Raw genomic sequence first — 21,222 nt, 5'->3', positions numbered from 1 at the left:
CAACGTCTGAGCAACCTATACACAACGTCGCTCCGCGGCGTCCCCAAGTGTGTGATAGCGCAGCAATGGGGCGGGGTGTGTGTGTGGCGGCTTGACATCCTTGACCCTGCCGTCGGAAGCCACGGCAGCTAAGACTATATCGTAAGTAAAACCCTTAAACATTACAGCCTAAATGATCACCCGCTACTCGGAGCGGGGGGGGAGGGAGGGAGAAAGTTAAAAAGAGGGACTCCCAACCGGTACGTCCAAAGACGCCCGCCACGTCCAAGATGGCTGCTCTGCGTATGACGGTGGCGCGTCTGGAGAGAAGATGCACGTTGCCATTGGCACATGCGCAGGAGGATGAGCGGGAGCCTGCCGAAACGACCCTTTTCTTCCTCATCCTGAGTGCTATTTAAAGGGGAAGTAGCCCCTTTTCTTTTCTCACCCCCCCTTTTCTTTCTTTTTTTCCCCTCCCCCTTGTCCAGCCTCTCCTATGGCCTGGCCTGGGCGGTGGAGGGCGGTAGTCATAGCGAAGACCGGGGGGTTATGGCCGGTTCCGGATCGACCCGGCTCCTTTACGATTTGCCTCCCGCGGTCATGTGCAAGTTCTACGAAATCATGGACGCTCTGGACCGGGCTGAGTGGGAGCGTTTCGGTAAGTGGGCCGGGCCGAGTGGGAGGGAGAGAGGGGCTTGAGTTTGGTGGCCAGCCAGGGGAAGGGGAAAGGGTCCCTTGGGTAAAGCGGAAGGGCAAGCGCGCATGGTAAAGTGTAGGCAAGAATACGGGCTTGGCCTCTGCTGCCCCGTCTTGTGGTGTCTTATGGGGCTTTTGCCTTTTTAACCACAGTTAAATTCCTGGGCTCGGCTTATACCTCTCCCAGGTACCCCAACCTGTCTTTAAATCTATGTTTGTGCCCACTGTTGGGCTATGGACGTGGTTGGTTCGAGTGGGTGGATCTCTGGTGTAAGATACCTTACCTGAACACCCATTAAGTCATCTGCCCCGAACCACTGATCCACTTAGGTGGATTCAAATGCTGTGTCTGTGTGTGTTGCTTTTGTGGTCAGGATTATTATTTTTTTAATTCCTTCAGTTTGTTTGTTAAACACATTTCTTTGCCATTGGAACCAAAACGAACATCTCTCAGTGGGTAGAAGATGACCTATTTCTTTTTTCTCTTACCTATTCGCATACATCAGATTGTGGCTTTTCTTGTTTCTTCCTTTCAGTAAATATCTATGGGTAAAATGGAATAACAGCAGCATTGAGTTAAGTCTTTCAAAAAAAGAAAAGCCCTGCCAAAAGAGTAGCCAAAATCTGGCTGAAGAGAGTTACGCAGAAGTACAGTTCAATTCTTATATATACATGTCTTATATCCAATTTTATGTATTTATCCATAGAAGAGAATATCTATACATATCAATAGTATAATGGGAAAGGAGAAAGAAAAATATTTTTTTGTTTACCAGTAGAAGCAGCATTTCACTCCAAATATAGTGGAGTTAGAACAGACAAAAAAGAAATAGTTGTTCTCACAGTAAATAGGAAATTTATCGAGTCTGCTATTCCAAGATATAAAATGGCTTTAAAAGAAGTTAGATCTAAATGCAACGGGCATGTTATATTACATACACATTCTGTTTGGGGGCTTTCTAGAGCAAATGACTAGCCATGTTTGAAGTAAGATGCTAAATGGAGTGCCCATGTAGTCTAATCCAGTGGCACACAAATATCCTTAGGACCATGATCTCAGCAAATGAAGAATGGTGTAATATTTTCCAAAGATTATAACTTCCGTCACTGTAAGGCTCTGAGGTACAGCTCAAAATGGGTTCTCATCTAGCCAGAAGTCATATTGGCTCATTTCATTTGGCAGCCCTGAAACAGAAATAATATACTGTATAATATGGGGTAGAGATGGGACTTTCTAAAACTTAATTTGAGGATTTAAATTGTGCACTAAAAATTATAATGCAGCACGGATTTACAGAGGGGAAATTTATTTCCATCCATCCTCCAGAAAAAGGGAGATGCGATTGCTTGAAGAGCTAAGAATGGCTGAAATGATCTCAGAATAAAGATTGCTTTAAAAATCATAACTGAAGAGCAGACAGTAAACCATCAGGCATTTACAGCGCTACCAAATTGCCCTCCACTCCAAGATAGATTTTATCTCTCTCTTTCCCTTCTATGTATATTCAAATTTTGCGTAAAAACATCCTATGGTTTTGACAGGAAACCCTCCTCAGTTTCATATGTTAAAAAACTCCAACCAGTTATGGTCACTTCTGATAACCCAGTGGCATTTGGGTTGCGATAACAGTTGAATAAATGAGTACTTCCAAATGCAAACTGTGCAATTTGTCTTCCCTGTTGGTGCAAAGATAACTGTACTTTGGGCAAATGGCAGCCATACTCCAAGAATAGAATAGAATTTTTTTTTATTGGCCAAGTGTGATTGGACACACAAGGAATTTTTCTTGGTGCATATGCTCTCAGTGTACATAAAAGAAAAGATATTTTCATCAAGAATCATAAGGTACAAGACTTAATGATAGTCATAGGGTACAAATAAGCAATCAGGAAACAATATCAATATAAATTGTAAGGAGACAAGCAACAAAGTTATACTCATACAGTCATAAACGGAAGGAGATGGGTGGTGGGAACGATGAGAGCTTCAAAGCTTTAGGACTAAATGTTGGTTGGCTAATCTTAAATGTAGCTAAAATAAAATGACACAAAAAATGTGGGGGCTGAGAGAATACCCACAATAAAAGTATAAATTTTAATTCCGGAATGAAGTTCTTTAGGAAATAAAACAATCTTGTTAGGCCCCTGGGCACTTATGAAATGTTGAGAGTACAAAGTTGATGATATTAAAAGTGGCTGTCGAAATAAGTGTGGTAACTCACAAAATGCTCTCTTAGTCAAACAAGTGAGGTTCCCAACTATCTCCCTGTCTCATATGATGTTCTTTGTCACAACTTACCTTTGATATTTTTCTGGATACACATTCAAATACAGCAGTGGGCAACTGCTACTCTCTTTTTACCCCCTGGAATGCCAGTGGGATCAGGAAAAAATTGTAAAGATGCCAGCTTCCCCTTTAATGCCAATGAGAGAAAAGAGACTGGGAACAATCTACGTTACGTGCCCATTATTTTCATTCAGGAGGGAGATGGGTGGGTTAGAAATTTGAAACACACACACATACACACACACACACACACACACACACACGATAAGATGGAAATGGTAAAAATTGAGTATAGAACCATAAGAACATCTGGTTTGGTAGTTCATTTTTATCTAGTATCAATTTTAGTTCCTGTTAATGTTACTGGCTTTGTGCTTGTTACTCAAAACAGCAATACCAGGCAGAACCTGGACATGTTCAAGACAGGAAGAAACTGAATAGTATTTATTAAATTCCTTGAACAGATAGGTGTTTATCAACCAAAGATGAATGCAGGTCTGATGTTGAAATGAACCAAGAACTGAATACCAGCTGTATTAATTCACTTCAGTTTAGTCAGAGGCAAGCAAATGATTCTTTCAGTTTTCTTTCTCATTTCTTGTCTGCCACAGCTGCTGATTAAAAGTTGCTTGTGGCCTTGCTTTGTAAAATACGCAAAGGAAGAACATAATTTAATCTACAGTACTCCTAAATTGAGTTCTTAACATCTCCATTAAAAGAAAAGTGAACACATAAGAAAGAGAAACTCCTTAAGCTAGCATGAATCAAAATAGGTAAGGCAAAAATAAATGGATAGATAATTTGGTGTTATATGAGATAGTTCCTATATTTGTGTTCAGATCCTATAGCACAGAAACATTTTGCCCATGTCAGCCTTCCCCGATCTGGTAACTTTCCAACCAGTGTGAATTAGGAAGTATGTTACTGGCCAGATTTTTAGGTTCCTGAAACCTTAATTGACTGGTTTGGATCAAAAAATCTGATTGTACTAGTTGTTGTTGTTAGTTGCGAAGTCGTGTTTGACCCATCGCGACCCCATGGACAATGTTCCTCCAGGCCTTCCTGTCCTCTACCATCCTCTGGAGTCCATTTAAGCTCATGCCTACTGCTTCAGTGACTCCATCCAGCCACCTCGTTCTCTGTCCCATTCTTCTTTTGCCCTCAATCTTTCCAGCATTAGGCTCTTCTCCAGTGAGTCTATTGTACTATATTGTATATATTGTTATATATTGTATAATATATATTATATATATTGTATATATTGTACTCTTCTCTAGTGAGTCTATTGTACTATAGATTAGCAATTATCCACTTAGAATTGGAACGAGAGCTAAAGAGCGGGTGCAAGATATAAATGGATATTGTTACATTTTGTTCACAAGACAATTGAATCTATATACTACTAAAATTCTTATATGATCTTTAACTGGGTAAAATAGAGTATCATAGGGGAACAACATATGAACCAAGATACCTCAAACAGGTTAACTTACATTACAAACCTGACGTCTAAGGAATGAAATTTGGGGAAGTTGTGGCTGCTTCAGTGCTACTGGCTGCTGCTGGGAATGATTTTCATTTCCAACATTGTGTGAAGGTCTCGATCTCTTGCCCCTTCCCCCACTCAGCAGCAGCTACTTGCCCTGCATCCTACAAATAGAAGGGAAGAAGCTTTCCAATGCTCTCTACCAGATTCCCACAAGGAAACTCAGTGGGGAAGCTAGAAGGAAGTTGGAAGTTGCTCCTGTTCCCACTATTTTGCCCCTCCCCAATCATTCTGTTTCTGTTTATAGAAGGAAATATCTCTGAAATAATGATCCAACCAAGACCCGGGTTGTCTAGTATATCAATAGTAATGTATCAACATTCAGTCTAGACTCTCGAACAGTAGTCAAGCCTGTTACATATGAGGCTAATTATGAGGTTACACCCTTGATAGTAAATGTGTGATTGGTAATCAACCTTTCTCTTACATACTAGCTTCCAGGATTGTACGAAACCAGGTTGAATTGCGACTGTATGAGAAGATGGATGGGCGGACACACAACCTTATGTGGACCTGGATGAATCGCAATGCCTACATTGATGATTTAATTCAGATACTTGATGACTTGCAACTATATCGGGCACGTGATATCATTGTTTCAGGTGATTCCTTCCTGCCTCCTTCAGCTTAGATGAAGTTAGTAGCAATGGAGGAATTAAAGGGATCTGCCCAAGTAATTTTTTGAGTTGGGTTTCATAGAACCAGTTTGGCTTAGTGGTTTATTTTATTTTTTCATTTTATTTATCAATCAAACTTGTATGCTGCCTATCCCTCCAAGGTGACAGTAGGCAGCTTGTGATTAAGGCACCAGGCTAGAAAGCAGAAGACCGTGAGTTCAAGTCCCAGCCTATCTAGGAAAGCCAGCAGGGTGACCTTGGGCCAGTTCCTCTCAGGCCAACTCACCTCACAGGGTTGTTGTGGAGAAAATAGGTAGAGGAAAATGTGTTGGATATGTTCACTGCCTTGATTACTTGTGAAAATAATAAAGGCGAGATATAAACAAATAAAATGTTCTCAAATCTTCTCTTTTTCCACCTCTCTTACCCAAGGACAAATGACCTTAATCCCAGAATCTGCAATGGCAGTTGTGGTTTTTTTTAATCTATCATAATTAATCCATTCAGTTGGATATTTTTCACTTATCATCTTCAAGGAGCTTAGCCTTTTCCAGTAAGCTGTTCAGAATCTCTCTTAAACTTGTGTGTAAGTAGAGGCACTGAACTATATGTATTATTTCTTATACTGCATTAAATGATACATTGCACATTTCCATTTCATGATTTTATTATATTCTGCTTGCAGTTCATGATTTATAACATGTTATAACATGTTATAAAAAATGAGTTATTTTTGCACCCAAAAATTACCATATTTTTCGGACTATAAGATGCTCCAGACTATAAGACGCACCTAGCATTTGGGGAGGAAAACAAGAAAAAAAAATCTGCCTCTGCCTCTCAGCATTCATCCGGTATTCATCTGGCCCATTCACTGCCGCCTGTTCGCTGCTGCGGCCCATTTGCCACCACCGCAGCCCATTTGCCGCAGCCTGTTTGCTGCGGCCCGTTTGCTGCAGCCCATTTACTGTGGCCCATTTGCCACAACCCATTTGCCACCTTTGTGGCCCATTTGCCGCCTCTCATTTGCTGCCGCTGTGGCCTGTTTGCTGCTGCCCGTTTGTTGTCAGTTGCCGGTGAATGGGTGGCAGCAAATGGGCGCTGATAGGCTGCAGCGGCAGTTCCCGCTGTCTAGAACAGTCGATTGAGGCTGCACCAACCCCCCTCCCTGCTGCAGTATTTGCTCTATAAGATGCACAGACATTTCCATCCCACTTTTTTGGGGGGGAGGAAGTGCGTCTTATAGTCCGAAAAATACGGTATACGTCAAAACAACTTGAAAACTGCAAAACAAGTAAATGCTAGCAATGAAACTTTATGCAAAATGTCAGAATATCTCAATTCAGAATTTAAAATTATATCAGTATTTTTTTAAAAAAAATAGTTTTTCACCTCTTGTTAAGAAATATGTTTGCCTGCATATTCCTTTAGATATTCCATAGATGGTTTTCCAACAAAAAAACCCCACTGATCAGTTTCCACTGATCTAATCTTTTGACTCTTGCCTCAATCATATTTGAATAAACAAGCTTAGATAAAACACATGAGTGAGTCTGGATGGCTTTTCAGTGTTGATTAGTGTTGTATTGCCACTTTAAGTTGATAATATCACATGTTCATCATACATGCTGCATTTCCATATAACATAGAATCTAGAATGCTTCTATTACTTTCTTCACAAATAATATGACAGAATGTTTCCAGCAATGACGATAGACATAAACCTGTTCTGAAACAACTAACTTATATTTTATGATCCCCAAATTGCTTGTTAATTTTATCTTATGTTATATTCACATAACCTATTGTTTTCTAGAGCTCTTGGGCTAAAGTTCTAAGTCAGTCTTAAAATATAAACTTCTGCACACAGCATTTGCACAAACCTCTGTGTGCAGCATTTTAAGTTATGATGCCAATCTATTGAAGTGAGCAGGTCAGTAGAAAAAAGAAAGCCATTTAACATTTCTATACATAACATCTCTAACTTTCAAGGCAATCTAGAACCACAGTTCCGTAGCTAAAGGTGACAGGAAGCTAATGCTGCAAATGGCCATGGCCTCTTGTGCTGCTTTTCTCTACTAGTCCACATAACTTTACTGTTCATCCTGATTCTTGCCAGTTCTCTAGAATCCTCTAGAATCAACTAACTGGCTGTAATAGGGATTTGGCTTTCTGTAGACAGGTGGATTCTTAGGAGCATTCCTAAGGTGGATTCTCCTGCCCATTAGATCTAATGTGAATTATTTGTTGCAAGTATCATTATAAAAAGCTAATTTGCATGATTGCTAAACCATAGCTTAATTAATTGTTGGTTAAGCAGCTAATCATTGGGCTTGGATAATATTCTAAGATATGACACATAGTTTAGAAAGCATAATAGTTGGGTACAGAACTACAGTAACCAAAGTTGTATATGAACTAGTATTTGATTCTTTTTTTCCCCATTCTTCTTACAGGATGTCTGTTGCCATGTTCCCAGAAGGCCAGGCCAGTGTCTTCTCAAAAGCCATCTACTTCTCCTAAACCCCCACCTGCTCCAGATCCAGGTGGCAGAGGCAGCTGCAAGATCATTACAAAAATGTGGGAACCCCACCAAAAACCCTCCCCACCTGAACCAGGTACAAGGTCCATGTTTGCCATTGCTCCTGGAATGTTTAGAAACAAAAGTATAATTTGTTTTCCTGTCCAGTGGGGTTGTTCAGGGACAACTTTCCTCAGATATTTGAAGCATGATATGTTTTCCATTTCATGAAACCCCCATTTCATAAAACTCAAAAGCATTTGAGCTTGGGATAATGGAATGAACCGAGAGCACAAATTTCAGAGTCTCCTCAGCAAGGCTGCAGATATTCTAAACACTGATTATGCAGTGCAGAAATTGACACTGGTTACAAAATTCAACTTTGCTCTAGGTTACTACTATCTTTTAAAATTATGAAGATGTGCCTGATAAAATTTCGGAGAACATGAAGAAGGAAAGTGGAACAAGAATCTAGCATATAGAAATCTATTTGAATAACTGGATTCTAATTTGCTTTACAGATGATGACAAGTCTAATCTTGATCAATTGGTCAAATGATTTTTAGAAAGTTAATCTAAACCAATTTTATTACACATTGGTGGAGCAGGAAATTCCTCGTTGTTATTTCTGAACATGTCAATTATGATTCCAAATTCTTGTACCAGAAAGAAAGTAATCGTACTTTTAAAATAATCTCCCTTCCCCCTCCCAGTGATTTTGCGGAGGATCTGTTCCTCCTAAAGAAATTATTTCAATCCTTTTGATCATTCTTCTTGCCATTCTGTGTGATTTTTCTTGCAATGTTCTCTTTGCAGTTATGAAAAGTAACTGAAAGGAGTGTGCATGAATATATTGAGGTTTTATGACTAAGGGTTTGACAATGCAATACAGATTTGAAAAATTTCATAAGGCCAGCAATTCTCATTCTTCTCCTCATCTACAATTCTTGTCACAGAAACAACTGTAACAATGCAGTTGTCATTTGTAATGTGTCCTCAGAAAAGATGATGAGGCCAAGCATGCATTTTTACTTTCTACTTGAAACTTTAGCAAAAAGTGAAGATGTAAAATCTTCTTCACTTTTTCAGCTTTACTTCTCCTGGCATTGTAGCCAACTGGTTTGGCACATTTAGCATTTTTATTAGAAAAGCATGGTAAAACTATTTTGATAAAGTGTCTTATGCGGCAGGGAGGTTATTAGACTAGCAACAGCTCAACTGTTAGAGCACATACTAACAAGAAAGCCTTGCAACCAGGTTCTATAGAACAGCATCCTTGAACAATGGTAGAATGTCTCAGATGATCATAACCAACTCCCCCTCCCCACTTCCTGCTCTGGGTTTTTGATTGATGCCCTACATCTCTGAGAGAATAACTCCACCCCACTGCGTTTTACGTGAGGTTTTATTGTTGTGGCTCAGGTTTACACTGCATAAAATGTTTAATAGCTTCCATTCTTGAGTGAATCTGAAATGTAAATATATTTACTTTTGATTATATTTGCTTAGGTATGTATTTAAAATTTCTGTTTTTTAAATTTTTGTATTTGCTGTTTTGAATTACCTGGAATGATTTGTTGTTGTTGTTTTAAAAAATAGTATGCAAACTCTAAAAAGCCTAATAGGCTTTTATACTTTTCAACTCATCAAAATGTTGGAAAGAAATAAAGTAAAGGTGTTTGGGACTCTAATCGATCAGCAGAGTAACACAAAGGAGAAATTTTGTGGGGTGGTAGAAACTGGTTAAAAACAAGAGAGTTAAAAAATGGGCAAATTAGTCTAGTCACTGCAGAGGAATAGAAATTTAGAATTTAAAAAACCATAATGCATCCCTATAAGAAAGATAAATGAGAAACTGCTCAGAGGCTGCCAATTGCTCCTTTGTTAATAATCCCTGTTCTTCCCTCTTCTAATTTTTGTTCATCCTGAGTGGAGTTGCTATTAATGGGTTGAAAAGAATTCCAAAAGCTATGCTCCAAATTTTTTTCCTATCTTTATTTTTGTACTTGAAATTGTCTTCCACCTATATTTTCAAATACTTGCTAGTCCACAAGCTTTTATATCCCAGCTTGTCTATTTAAGCTGCTCCTGATACAAGAGAAGTGAGCCAGGAGGGAACATACTATATGCTCATCCGTACCAGACATTTTCATAGTTTGTTCATTTCGTCTGTATGTTCCAAATACGTGGCTATTAATAACTCTCTCTTTTTCAGTGATTTGGTTGTTGCTATCAGTGTAGATTATGTTTTTTAAAAAATGTAATACATTTTTTAAGACTTTACAAAATGGAAATAAGAACAAATTCATGAGCTTCCCACTGGTGAGATGGTAAGGCAAAGGCTATGTAGAAATTTTGAACTTTGATATGGGAAAATTTTTTACTGCTCCTTATTTAACCTGACAGATTATGGGTTTACTCAGTCTGGGAAATAACTCTTCTCAAACATTTAGATTGAATTTGCTCAATCTGGAGAGCTTTGTAATAAACTTTTCAGTTTCCTCATTTACATTATCAAATATGGAGTTGGTGACCAAGATAATTCTTTGCCTTGTTCCCAAGTTTTGGAATGCACTTCTTGGTAGCTGTATTCATTTGTCTGTTTGTCTGCTCTCTTGCTTTATAGGCCACTCCAATGAACCAACTCTCAGCAGTATAGAACTCCCTAAATCCTTAATTTGGGTTAAAATAACACATAATAGTCAAAATCAAAAACATGGAGTATAAACAATTATGTGCACAGTTAAACATTCGCATTCCAAAAACACAACTACAATGCTTGCTAATCCAGAGACACTATCACAATGACCTCAAAGCTTGATAGAATAGTTTGTGCTTCACCATCTTTCTGAAGATCAGAAGATCCTGAACAGCAGGAGGAAGGGGACCATCTGAATGTCTGAGAGGGCAATACTATTTCAGAGGAGGTTATATATAGCAAATAAAAAAGTGTGTTCCATGGCCTCTTCTAGGTGGTGTCTCTAATTAAGTGGCCAACATAAGGAACCTGCTGTGCTATCTCTTACAAGGCAGGCTGATGAGAAATCTGTCCTATAGACATCCAAGCCTTGAATCATGCAGAGCTTTAAAATTAACAACCGGCACCTTGAATTGAAACCAGTGCAGCTTTCAAAATAGAGATATATAGATTCCTCCAGGTATTCCCATAAGTACTTGAGCCTTGCAACTTTACAGTCTCTGTCTTTTACAAAGGGAATAAAGACTAGGGTTGCCCAGTGATTCAGATTCAACTGAGGAAGTGATTTAGAGCATTCAGGTGCTCTCATGTGGTATCTGTTGGCAACTTCTCAAAGAATCTGTAGGAAAATACACTTCTGATTTAAGATGTTGATAGGTGTGACAGGTGAGCCCCCATACTCTAGAAAGAGTGCAGAGAAGAGCAACAAAGATGATTAGGGGACTGGAGGCTAAAACATATGAAGAACGGTTGCAGGAACTTGGTATGCCTAGTTTAATGAAAAGAAGGACTAGGGGAGACATGATAGCAGTGTTCCAATATCTCAGGGGCTGCCACAAAGAAGAGGGAGTCAAACTATTCTCCAATGCACCTGAGAGTAGAACAAGAAGCAATGGGTGGAAACTGATCAAGGAGAGAAGGAACTTAGAACTAAGGAGAAATTTCCTGACAGGTAGAACAATTAATCAGTGGAACAACTTGCCTGCAGAAGTTGTAAATGCTCCAACACTGGAAATTTTTAAGAAAATGTTGGATAACCATTTGTCTGAAATGGTGTAGGGTTTCCTGCCTGGACAGAGGGTTGGACTAGAAGACCTCCCAGGTCCCTTCCAACTCTGTTGTTGTTGCTGCTGCTGCTGCTGCTGCTGCTGCTGCTGCTGCTGCTGCTGTTATTATTATTATTATTATTATTATTATCCAAGTCACCATTTTTTTTGGAATTTGGAGCATTGCATAGCCCCAGGAGAGACCTCCCTTTTTTTGCGGTCTTTAGTCTTTGAGATACTTGAATTTTAACTGCTAAAATCAATTGGGCTTTGATTATTTTATATCATTTGGGATTTGGTGTTGACTGGATTACTGAACTACCCTATGGAAGGTAAAATAAACTACAGATTGAAATAAGAGATTAATAAATAACACAGCATCTTGTTGCTTAGAAGACTACGTTACATAGCAATTGTAATTTTCAAAATATGTGTGGTGAAAAATTGCTAACGTACATTTTTGAATTATCACTTTTGTAAAGCTATTACTGTGTCTTTCAACTTCCCACCCATCTTGTGCACATTTTTTTTTTCAAAAAAGTTTTATTTTGACATTCTTATCCAATAACATATCCAATAACATATTTAATGTACCATCATATACAATTAATCGGGTCTGCCCGGTCACCATCCCCTTCCTTTTCCTTTTACTCTCCTTCTCTACCTTCTTCTACTTTCCATAACCATCCTCCCCCTCTCTTATCTACATCCTCTCCTCTTTCCTCCCTACTCCTTTCTTCTCCCTCTTCCCCTCTTCCTTCCTTTCCTCCTCCTCCTCTTCTCTTTCCTCCTTCTCTCTTCTACTCCTTCTTTCCCTTCATTCTAAAGTAGTAGCCAGGCAGGTCCGATCTTACATTAATTATACATCTTCAATCATCTTTGTACATTAACTATCAATCCATTTTCTGCCCCTCCCCTCCCTTCCCTTCCTCCCCACCCCCAGGACTTCCGAGAACCGAGTACAGGGTATAAAACTAACAACAAAATTAAAATCTAGCACAAATCATAATCCATAGTCATTCCTTAAAACCTCCACTCCTTCCAAAGACAAAGAAGATACTTTTCTTCCACTCCATTATATATCAGACCATTCCACTCCTAGAGTTCTCAGAAGTTTCCGATTGAGTTAGTGTTTATTCTTGAATAAAGTACATAGTTTTTAATATCCAACCTTCATCAATCAATATCAAAACAACGTTCCATCTTCCAATATTCACCAAGGGTTCTTCTAAAATGTCTTTCTTCCCTTAGCAGTCTCTCAAAAATAGCTCATATTTCCAACTTAGTTTCTTTAATTTTTCTGTCCAACCTTCAGGGTAAGCAATAGTCCATTTTTCACATCTTTAACATTTATATATACAACAAATAATATTACAAATATCCAAAGTATCAATTGTAGTAATTAAAATCTTCACTTTACCTTACTTATATCAAATAACATTGTTAAAATTACACCTATAACTTATCCAAAATATATCTATTATAACAATTACATTCTAATTAACATTACATCCATCTCTTAAATATAATATTTAATCCAAATTCCTAAATTTTACTATCTATCCTCCAAAATTAAACAATATTCCATCTTCCTATTCCTTTATACCTTTAATATATCATATAGTACCCCTAAAATTACACATTTATATCCACAATAAATCATTTACAAAAATTAACCATAATCATATGTAATAAAGTTAAACATTCTCCCTCCCCTTCTTCTATCTTACACATTTTCGACCATCTATTCACCATTCAACTTAACATTTGTTAACAAAGAATTCCCAATCTTTAATACATTAGTATAAAAATCTCGTGCTTTACAAATTGTGTTGAGAAAATACTTTCTTCCTTTATAGTTCAGTGTTAAACCATCTTGTGCACATTTTAACTAGTGCGAGAAGCCCAATTACCCAGTTCTGTCTTTAATATATAATATAGGAAGATTCTGCCTATGATTCAGTATTTTTACTCATTGTAGAGAGAGCCTTTGTAAAAGTCAAGGAATTTGTCAAATCATTTCTGGAAAGGATAGGCTTCCCAATTGTTGTTGCAATAATCCACATAAGTGATACAGTGTTTCTGGGAAAACTGAATTTTACATAAATTGACATATTTTACACCTTCTCTGCTGTTTTAAAAAGTGCACATAGAAATGATTGCTTGAAATCCTGAGGGAAAACCATTTCACTGGGAAGGGGGGAAGGAATATGTTTAATCCTCTCCCTCTTCCTCATTTTTCCTAGAAGTGAAGAAGTTGGAAAATTTTATTGAAAAAAAATGAGGCAAAGATGGTACCAGGTTCCAAAGTTCCACATGTACTTTGTGGTTTGGTGCTTTGACAATTTCTCTAAACTTGATACTATTTGTGCTGTCTGGGAATTCTGGGACTTTAGTTTGAATACCTCTGAAGGGTCTTTGGTTACAAAAAGCTATTATTGATTTTTTCCTGGCTGAGAAAATAGAAAATTCTCTCCTCAAGATGGAGTCAGATGGACTTAATTCAATGGGGGATGTGTCTGCCCTATAAGTAAGAAGTATAATCCTTCTTGCCAGAAGTGAAAACCCTGATCTTTCACCAGGTTTATTTGGTTTGGTATTAATATGGTCAGTGAGGAGAGGGAAAGAAGGAGAAAGAAAGAGATTGTTCTGATAGTATTTAAGATGGTTAATTAATAACAGGAGGAAATTGTTTTGCTGGCTTTGACATTAGAAGCTTCTAGGTATAGCAAGCTCCTAATGAGCAGAACTGTGCTCTGTAGTGGAGAATACTAAAGCCTACAGGCAAAAAATTTGTTACCAGGAAAATCAACTTGGGATCTTGAATAAAGTTTGCATGCTTGTCTCCCTCCTCTCCCATATTGTATTACTGTAGTTATGGAAAAGCATAAAAAAACAATCAAGGGAGTTACTGAAGAAGGGAGCTTTATGAAATTTCATATGCACACCCAGCGTAAAGATGCTTATGAAGTTTCATCCGCTTTAAAACTTGGTATGGCAGTCTTGAAGGCTGCTAATTGTCTTCTTTCAAATGAAAGTGAGAACTTCATGAGTAATTATTTCCTTCTAGACCATCTGTCTTAGGATAGAGAAAACCAATTTCAAAGGGATGCCTGATGCAACACACATTACTAGAATTAAATGTTCATGAGTTTCTTAGAATAAACCATTTCCTGTATATAATTCGTAATGCCACACTAATGTAGTGCCTCCCTTCCTCTTTCATGTTTCACTTTTTAGTTTATTTCTATGCCTATTCTTGTTTCACCAGACCTTCTCAAAGAGGTGAATGGGCTATGAGTACTAGGGCTATTTTGAATCTTGATTGTAACTGAATTCCCTCTTGTTTCTTGGGCAATCAGATCACTCCAACCCTCAGCTCCCTTCGAGAGTCTCCCCTCCAAGGGGCTGTTTCAGCAGTGCAGCATCCAACACCCTACCATCGCCTCCTACACAGAGTGACACACAGGTATTGACTGCATTCTGCTTGCTTGCATTCAGTGGCATGTAGTCAGAAGAGATAATGGTCAATATAAGAGAAACTATGATGTGAGCAAACAATGGAACTTTAATGTTTGGTTGTTTATGATAATAGCAGATATTTAGGACTTCTTATGAGCTACAACACTTTGTTCTGTGTTTTTTTATAACAAGTTTGTTTTGTGTCTAATTGTGTGTAGCAGGCATAATCAGTATCTTTCATAGATATTCAATACATATGTACCTTTTCTTCCATCATATGTTATTCAGTATCTTTTAAATAATGGTTCTTCCTTTCTTATTGTTTTGAGGTTGCTTATGGCTCTGCTGTAAATCCCTAACCATCACCCCTTCTCATGTCCTTTTGCATTCTGCACTGACGCTAGTACTTCATTTCTCTTTACTGCTGCAGTTTTGCCATTGCCAAAGTTACTTCTCTTTGGTTTTAATTATATGAAAACCCATGTCCATCATTTTATTAAAGTACTTATCCTGTTGTTACATTAGTATTTTCTGCCTTCTTCTGGCTGCCTAATATGCTGCCTGTATGCTGTACAGGTAAGTCCATGGTTAACAGTGATAATTGAGACTGGAATTTGCAATGTTAAGTGATGCGGTCATATCCCATGTCTGCCTCACTTAGCAATGGCAATCTTGGCCCTTCCCGTTGTCATTGTTAAGCAAGAGTCACAGGTGGTTAAACAATCCCAGGGAGCTCACATACCGGCAGGCAAATAAGAGTTGCTGTTGAGTAAGGGAAGATGCACAAGGGTAAGGATGCATTGCTGGCCCTGTGGTACAAGTGCAGCAGAGCCAGGGATGGTTTCTATCAGGTTGGGAGGAAGTGCGAGCAACGTAGCAGAGTGACTTATAATCTTCCCTTCTGGGTTCTCCATTGATTTTGCTTCTGAGAAACCATCAGGGAAGTTCACAAATAGCTATCATGTGACCATGGAGATGCTGGGATGGCCAGAATTTCCAGGACCAGTTGTGAGTACAGTGTTTGCTCAGTGCTTCGTTCAACCATTACTTTGAATGGTTACATAATGAGCAGTTGTTAAACGGGGACTACCTATACTTTAATCTCTTAATCCCATTCGTTTCTAATTTCCTAATTCTTCCAACAAGTACAGGAATTAACTTTGGAATTAACTTTGACTGGGTGTCTAAAAGTCTGACCCCCAAATCAAGATTCCTGGTTTAGAAATCTGGAATTTCTGACATAAATATTTCATAGTGTTTGCCAAACTTATTCCTTTTCCCTAGCTTAATGTATATGAATATAACACAAATCTACTTTTTTATGATGTTGGAAGAGTCATTAGACTTTGCTGTAGAAAAAGTATTTTCACCTTTCAGTGTTTTGCCTTTTTTTTCTATTCATTTTCTGTCTTTTCCTTATTCATCTGAAGCTTCAGTTTATGTTTTTAAGTATCTTCATTTAATCGCTTTCATTTTGTTCATCTGGAAACAGGATTAGAGTTTCTCTTGAGGCCACTCTCTGCTACTCTAACTTACTTCCAGCTGATCTGAGGCAGACATGACTTTTCGATCATTGAAAGCCTGTTGCTTCCATTTCTCCAGTTGAGGGGGAGAAGCAATCAGCAGCCAGAGAAAAAGACACTCCTGACTAAAATGCTTATGCTTCAGAGTTATTGTGCTTTGGAGAGAAGGGATGCCCTTTCGTTCTGTTTACGTTAGGATTGCCCACCCTGTTCCAGGGCCTTGAATCTCTGCCCTCCACATGCCCTTTTGAGTGGCAGTTAGAAGAGTTGCGCCAAGCTACAGATGACTTCTCTGAACATCTCAAGATTGGTGAAGGAGGTTTTGGCTGCGTCTACCAGGCCCGATTGCGCAACACTGTCTATGCTGTGAAACGGCTCAAGGAGGTATTTCTATTGGGTATTACAACTCACAATGCTCACACTTTTTTATTTTATGTTCATTTCCACTGGCTTTTCATTTCATTCATTCATTTCCCCTCTCAACTAGTCCATGGAACGATGAACGGTAAAATTTCTTAGACTTGGCTCCTGCACCTCTAATAGACCATCCCCTAAAAATAAGATTGGGCATCAGCTCTTTGCAACCCAGGGGCCTGATAGCCATGACAGACCTAACTGCCCTTCAGTGTGACAGGGCTGTTCTTCATATACATTTGGTACTTAGTTGCTGAGCCTGCTCCTTTGTACCTCTCAGAATTCTTTTTCACTTAGTCCAGCTAATGATGACTTATATATCTTCCTTCCTTTTTTAAAATCTCCCTTAAACTAACTGACAGGAAGCAGAACTGGACTGGACTGTAATAAAGAATAGTTTTGTCACAGAAGTGGAAAAACTTTCCCGGTAAGAACCAAAATCTATTTTGGATGTTCTATGGGATCCCAGAAATGAAATAATGGGTTGGAGGTTTTCTAGTATCCTTCTGATGTGTTGGATTTCATCTCCCCTGAACCCAGCACATTCGGGGAGTGCCAAACTGGAGAACACAGTGCTAGAGAATCATGGGAACAAGGGTGTGGGCTGTGTTGGAACTACCGTTGTTTAATATTGTCTCACTTATAACTTAGGTTTCGCCATCCTAACATTGTAGAGTTTGCTGGTTGTTGTGCTGAACAGGGATGTTTCTGCCTTGTCTATGTCTTCCTGCCCAAAGGATCCTTGGAAGATCATTTACATGGCCAGGTACCTAGCTGAATTGTCCTCTCTATTTAAAAGTAGCCTCTTCTTGCAAACAAGTCTTTCAGGATCACTCCTGTCCTTGAACCTATTTTGAATTTCTTAGGTTGATGCTTGCCTCTCCTGGACACAGCGACTCCATGTGGCTCTGGGCACTGCCAGAGCTATTCAGTTTCTGCACAGTGACTCCCCTAGCCTTATCCACGGAGATGTAAAGAGGTAAGAGAATGGAGGGGAACTCATCTCCTAGAGTGAGATATAAACATAACTAATGCATTGTTTTTGTTTAAATGTGAGAATATCTGCTTTTTGGGTGAGGAGAGAGATGTTTTATTTATTTATTTTATTTATTTATTTTATTTGATTTTTATACCGCCCTTCTCCCGAAGGACTCAGGGCGGTGTACAGGCAAAATAAAACCAACAATACAAATATACACAATTTAAATACCCTTAAAAAACTTATTCAAAATTAGCCTGATGTTAAAAATTATCATCAATTAAAACCCCATTTAAAATTGGTAAAATTTAAAATCCAATTAAGCCAGTGAATAAAAGATGTGTCTTCAGTTCATGGAATGTCCGAAGGTCAGGTATTTGGCGTAAACCGGGAAGCTCGTTCCAGAGTGGGAGCCCCCACAGAGAAGGCCCTTCCTGGGGCCGCCAGCCGACATTGTTTGGCGGACGGCACCCTGAGAAGTCCCTCTCTATGGGAGCGTGCGGTCGGTGGGAGGCATGTGGTAACAGCAGGCGGTCCCGTAAGTACCCAGGTCCTAAGCCATGGGCGCTTTAAAGGTCGTAACCAACACCTTAAAGTGCACTCGAAGGCCACAGGCAGCCAGTGCAGTCTGCGCAGGCGGTGTTACATGGAGCTGTAGCTCCTCTATCACCAGCGCAGCTGCATTCTGGACTAACTGAAGCCTCCGAGTGCACCTCAAGGGGAGCCCCATGTAGAGAGCATTACAGTAATCCAAGCGAGAGGTAACGAGGGCATGAGTGACTGTGCATAAGGCATCCCGATCAAGGAAGGGGCGCAACTGCCGGACCAGGCGAACCTGGTAGAAGGCCCTCCTGGAGACGGCCGTCAAATGATCTTCAAACGACAGCCGATCGTCCAGGAGGACGCCTAAGTTGCGCACCCTATCCTTTGGGGCCAATAACTCGCCTCCAACAGCCAGCTGCGGCTGCAGCTGACTGAATCGGGATGCCGGCATCCACAGCCACTCCGTCTTGGAGGGATTAAGCTTGAGCCTGTTTCTCCCCATCCAGACCCGTACGGCTTCCAAACACCGGGACAGCACTTCAACAACTTCATTGGGGTGGCCCGGGGTGGAGAAGTACAGCTGAGTATCATCAACTCTATTAACAACTCTTCACCTTCTGTGCTTCAATATGGGGTGGTGGTGGGTGGAGGATTGTGCAAGAGAGAATGAAAATAGACAATGAATATTGTGTAAGCACAATAGTAGCTGGAGTGAGAAACTTATGACCTTTCACATTACTAAATTCCAATTCCTAGTATTTCACACCATTGGCTAGGCTGACTGGAGCTGCAAAGAATTGTGATTAACATCATTCTGAAATGCCTTGGTCATTGATTAAATACCAAATTTTATATGATTTATGTTATTATTGTATATGCTTTTTTCTGGATCTATTGGAGTAGTGTCTAGTTCAAGGAGCTCTCTAATTCAATTATCACTGTATTGGGAAGATAAAGCAAATTGAAGCAAATCTGAAATTAGTGGTTTCCAGGGCAAAATAACTTTTCTGATCCAGAAGGAATTTCTGTTCATCATCCATTAAGCTGTTTGCATCTTTTGATGTCTTGATTCCTCTTGCTTTCATAATGACTCCTTTAGTTCAGGATTTTGTTTTTCATCATGGTCAACCAAATGTTTCTGAGACAGAGAGGATACATATTTCTTTCCCCTGTAACTGGTATTTGGGAGTAACACTGAGTTTTCAAGCGTTGAGTCTCCAAACAACAAGATGAAAATTTCCCTGGTCATGCTTATTACATATAGGAGTTTGAGAAGGAATTGCAGGATCCTTGGTGCTCTCTGAGCTTTGTGGTTTTCTTGCAGACATTTCATTACCAAACTAGTGACAAAACCCTCTTTTCCTGTCATATACAGCTCTAACATCCTTTTGGATGCAGCACTCAATCCACGGCTGGCTGATTTTGGATTGGCACGATTCAGCCGCCGGCCAAAGCAGGGAGCAATAAGCAGTTCACTGGGCCAGACCCAGACTGTGAGGGGCACATTGGCCTATCTACCTCCTGAATACGTCCGGACTGGGATGCTTTCTACTGCTATTGATATATTCAGCTTTGGTGTGGTGAGTAATGTGGGAACAGGAATGTTATAGGTAGGTTTTGATTTATAACCACAATTGGGACTAGAATTTCTGTTGCTAAGCAAGACAGTTCTTCAGTGAGTTGCCCCCGATTTTACAAGCTTTTTGCTACAGTTGTTAAGTGAAGCACTGCGCTGAATGAATCGTGCGGTTGTTAAATGAATCCGGCTTCCCCCATTGACTTTGCTTGTTGCAAGCTGGCTGGGAAAGTCAAAAAAGACAATTACATGATCGTAGGATGGTGCATCTGTTATAAATACATGCTAGTTGCCAGGAATTTAGATCACATGACCATGGGGATGTTGTGATGGTCCAAAGTGCGAGGACTAAGTCACTTTTTCAGTCCCATTGTAACTTTGAATGGTCACTAAATGAATGGTTGTAAGTTGAAAACTACTTGTATTTCCAATAAATGCAGTATGATGAAGACACGATATGTCATACAAGCGGAGGGCAATTCTAAGTTCATTTGTTCAACAGCCTGTGTTCGTTTCTATAATGTCCATCTGGTGTATTCTGCTTCTACTTAGAATGCCATCTTCCCAGGTAATACTGTATGTTAAACAATTGATGATTCCAGGGAACATGCTGAGTTCATCTTCTCTTTCTGAGGGGATAGTCTCTTTAAACAATTCAGAGGGTTATTCTCTTCAGGTACCTTTCATATTCACATAACTGTCATAGGGTCTGTCTATTAAATCCATCCAATAATGGCCAGGGAGCTGCTTCTAGTTTTGATAGAAAATCTTCTTTCCCTGGGCAACTTAAGATGATTTGGGCGCAATTAAAAGAAGTTGGTAATTTTATTTGTCCATTATATGCAGACCTAAGTAAGTATCGCATTCTACATGTCAGGGGGAAAAATACTACTTGTGGGATTGTTTAAATTAATGGAAAAACTTTTTTTACTTCAGCTATGTGATGCATGGTTTGTCATGGCCAAAATACTTATGTAATTACATTTTATAATTGATTTAGATTTCGACTTAAAAGATTTGGGGCATTTTGTACATCATTAAGGGATTCAGAGTTGTTATTATATATAATAATAGCAACATAAATTGCATTTGATTTGACCAGATGGATTGCAATGAACCCTGATATCCATTTATAATTATGATGTTTTAAATGTTGATTTTTATGGCTACTAGTTAATATACATTATAAAGTTTGCCTTAATATTAGAATTGAGAGCCTTCAAAGGCTTCAAACTATACACAGCAAAACTATATTCTATTAAGAGGCAGGAAGGAAAATCCTGCCAGAACCTAATATTGTTTGCTTTTAGTTATAGAGTCTGACTTTCAGAGCAG

General features: G+C 39.2%; 1 protein-coding gene across 3 annotated transcripts in view; it reads left to right on the top strand.

Moving 5' to 3' along the window:
- Positions 1 to 21,222, top strand: part of IRAK1 (interleukin 1 receptor associated kinase 1) — a 29,621-nt gene continuing 8,399 nt past the window's right edge. The window contains exons 1-10 of one of the 3 annotated variants that reach the window (XM_058169919.1): positions 1 to 141; positions 468 to 637; positions 4,943 to 5,110; positions 7,582 to 7,743; positions 14,753 to 14,859; positions 16,592 to 16,759; positions 17,152 to 17,216; positions 17,441 to 17,555; positions 17,656 to 17,768; positions 19,687 to 19,891. In XM_058169919.1, the coding sequence (XP_058025902.1) occupies positions 529 to 637; positions 4,943 to 5,110; positions 7,582 to 7,743; positions 14,753 to 14,859; positions 16,592 to 16,759; positions 17,152 to 17,216; positions 17,441 to 17,555; positions 17,656 to 17,768; positions 19,687 to 19,891 (1,212 nt within the window). In that variant the 5' untranslated portion in view covers positions 1 to 141; positions 468 to 528. Of the gene's footprint in view, positions 142 to 328; positions 638 to 4,942; positions 5,111 to 7,581; positions 7,744 to 14,752; positions 14,860 to 16,591; positions 16,760 to 17,151; positions 17,217 to 17,440; positions 17,556 to 17,655; positions 17,769 to 19,686; positions 19,892 to 21,222 lie in introns of those variants that run through there. The other 2 variants (XR_009153539.1, XM_058169920.1) reach the window with 2 other exon arrangements.

Source organism: Ahaetulla prasina, chromosome 2 (genome assembly GCF_028640845.1).
Source record: "Ahaetulla prasina isolate Xishuangbanna chromosome 2, ASM2864084v1, whole genome shotgun sequence".
In the NCBI taxonomy this organism is placed as follows: Eukaryota; Metazoa; Chordata; class Lepidosauria; order Squamata; family Colubridae; genus Ahaetulla; species Ahaetulla prasina.
This window is presented reverse-complemented; position numbering and strand designations above follow the sequence as displayed.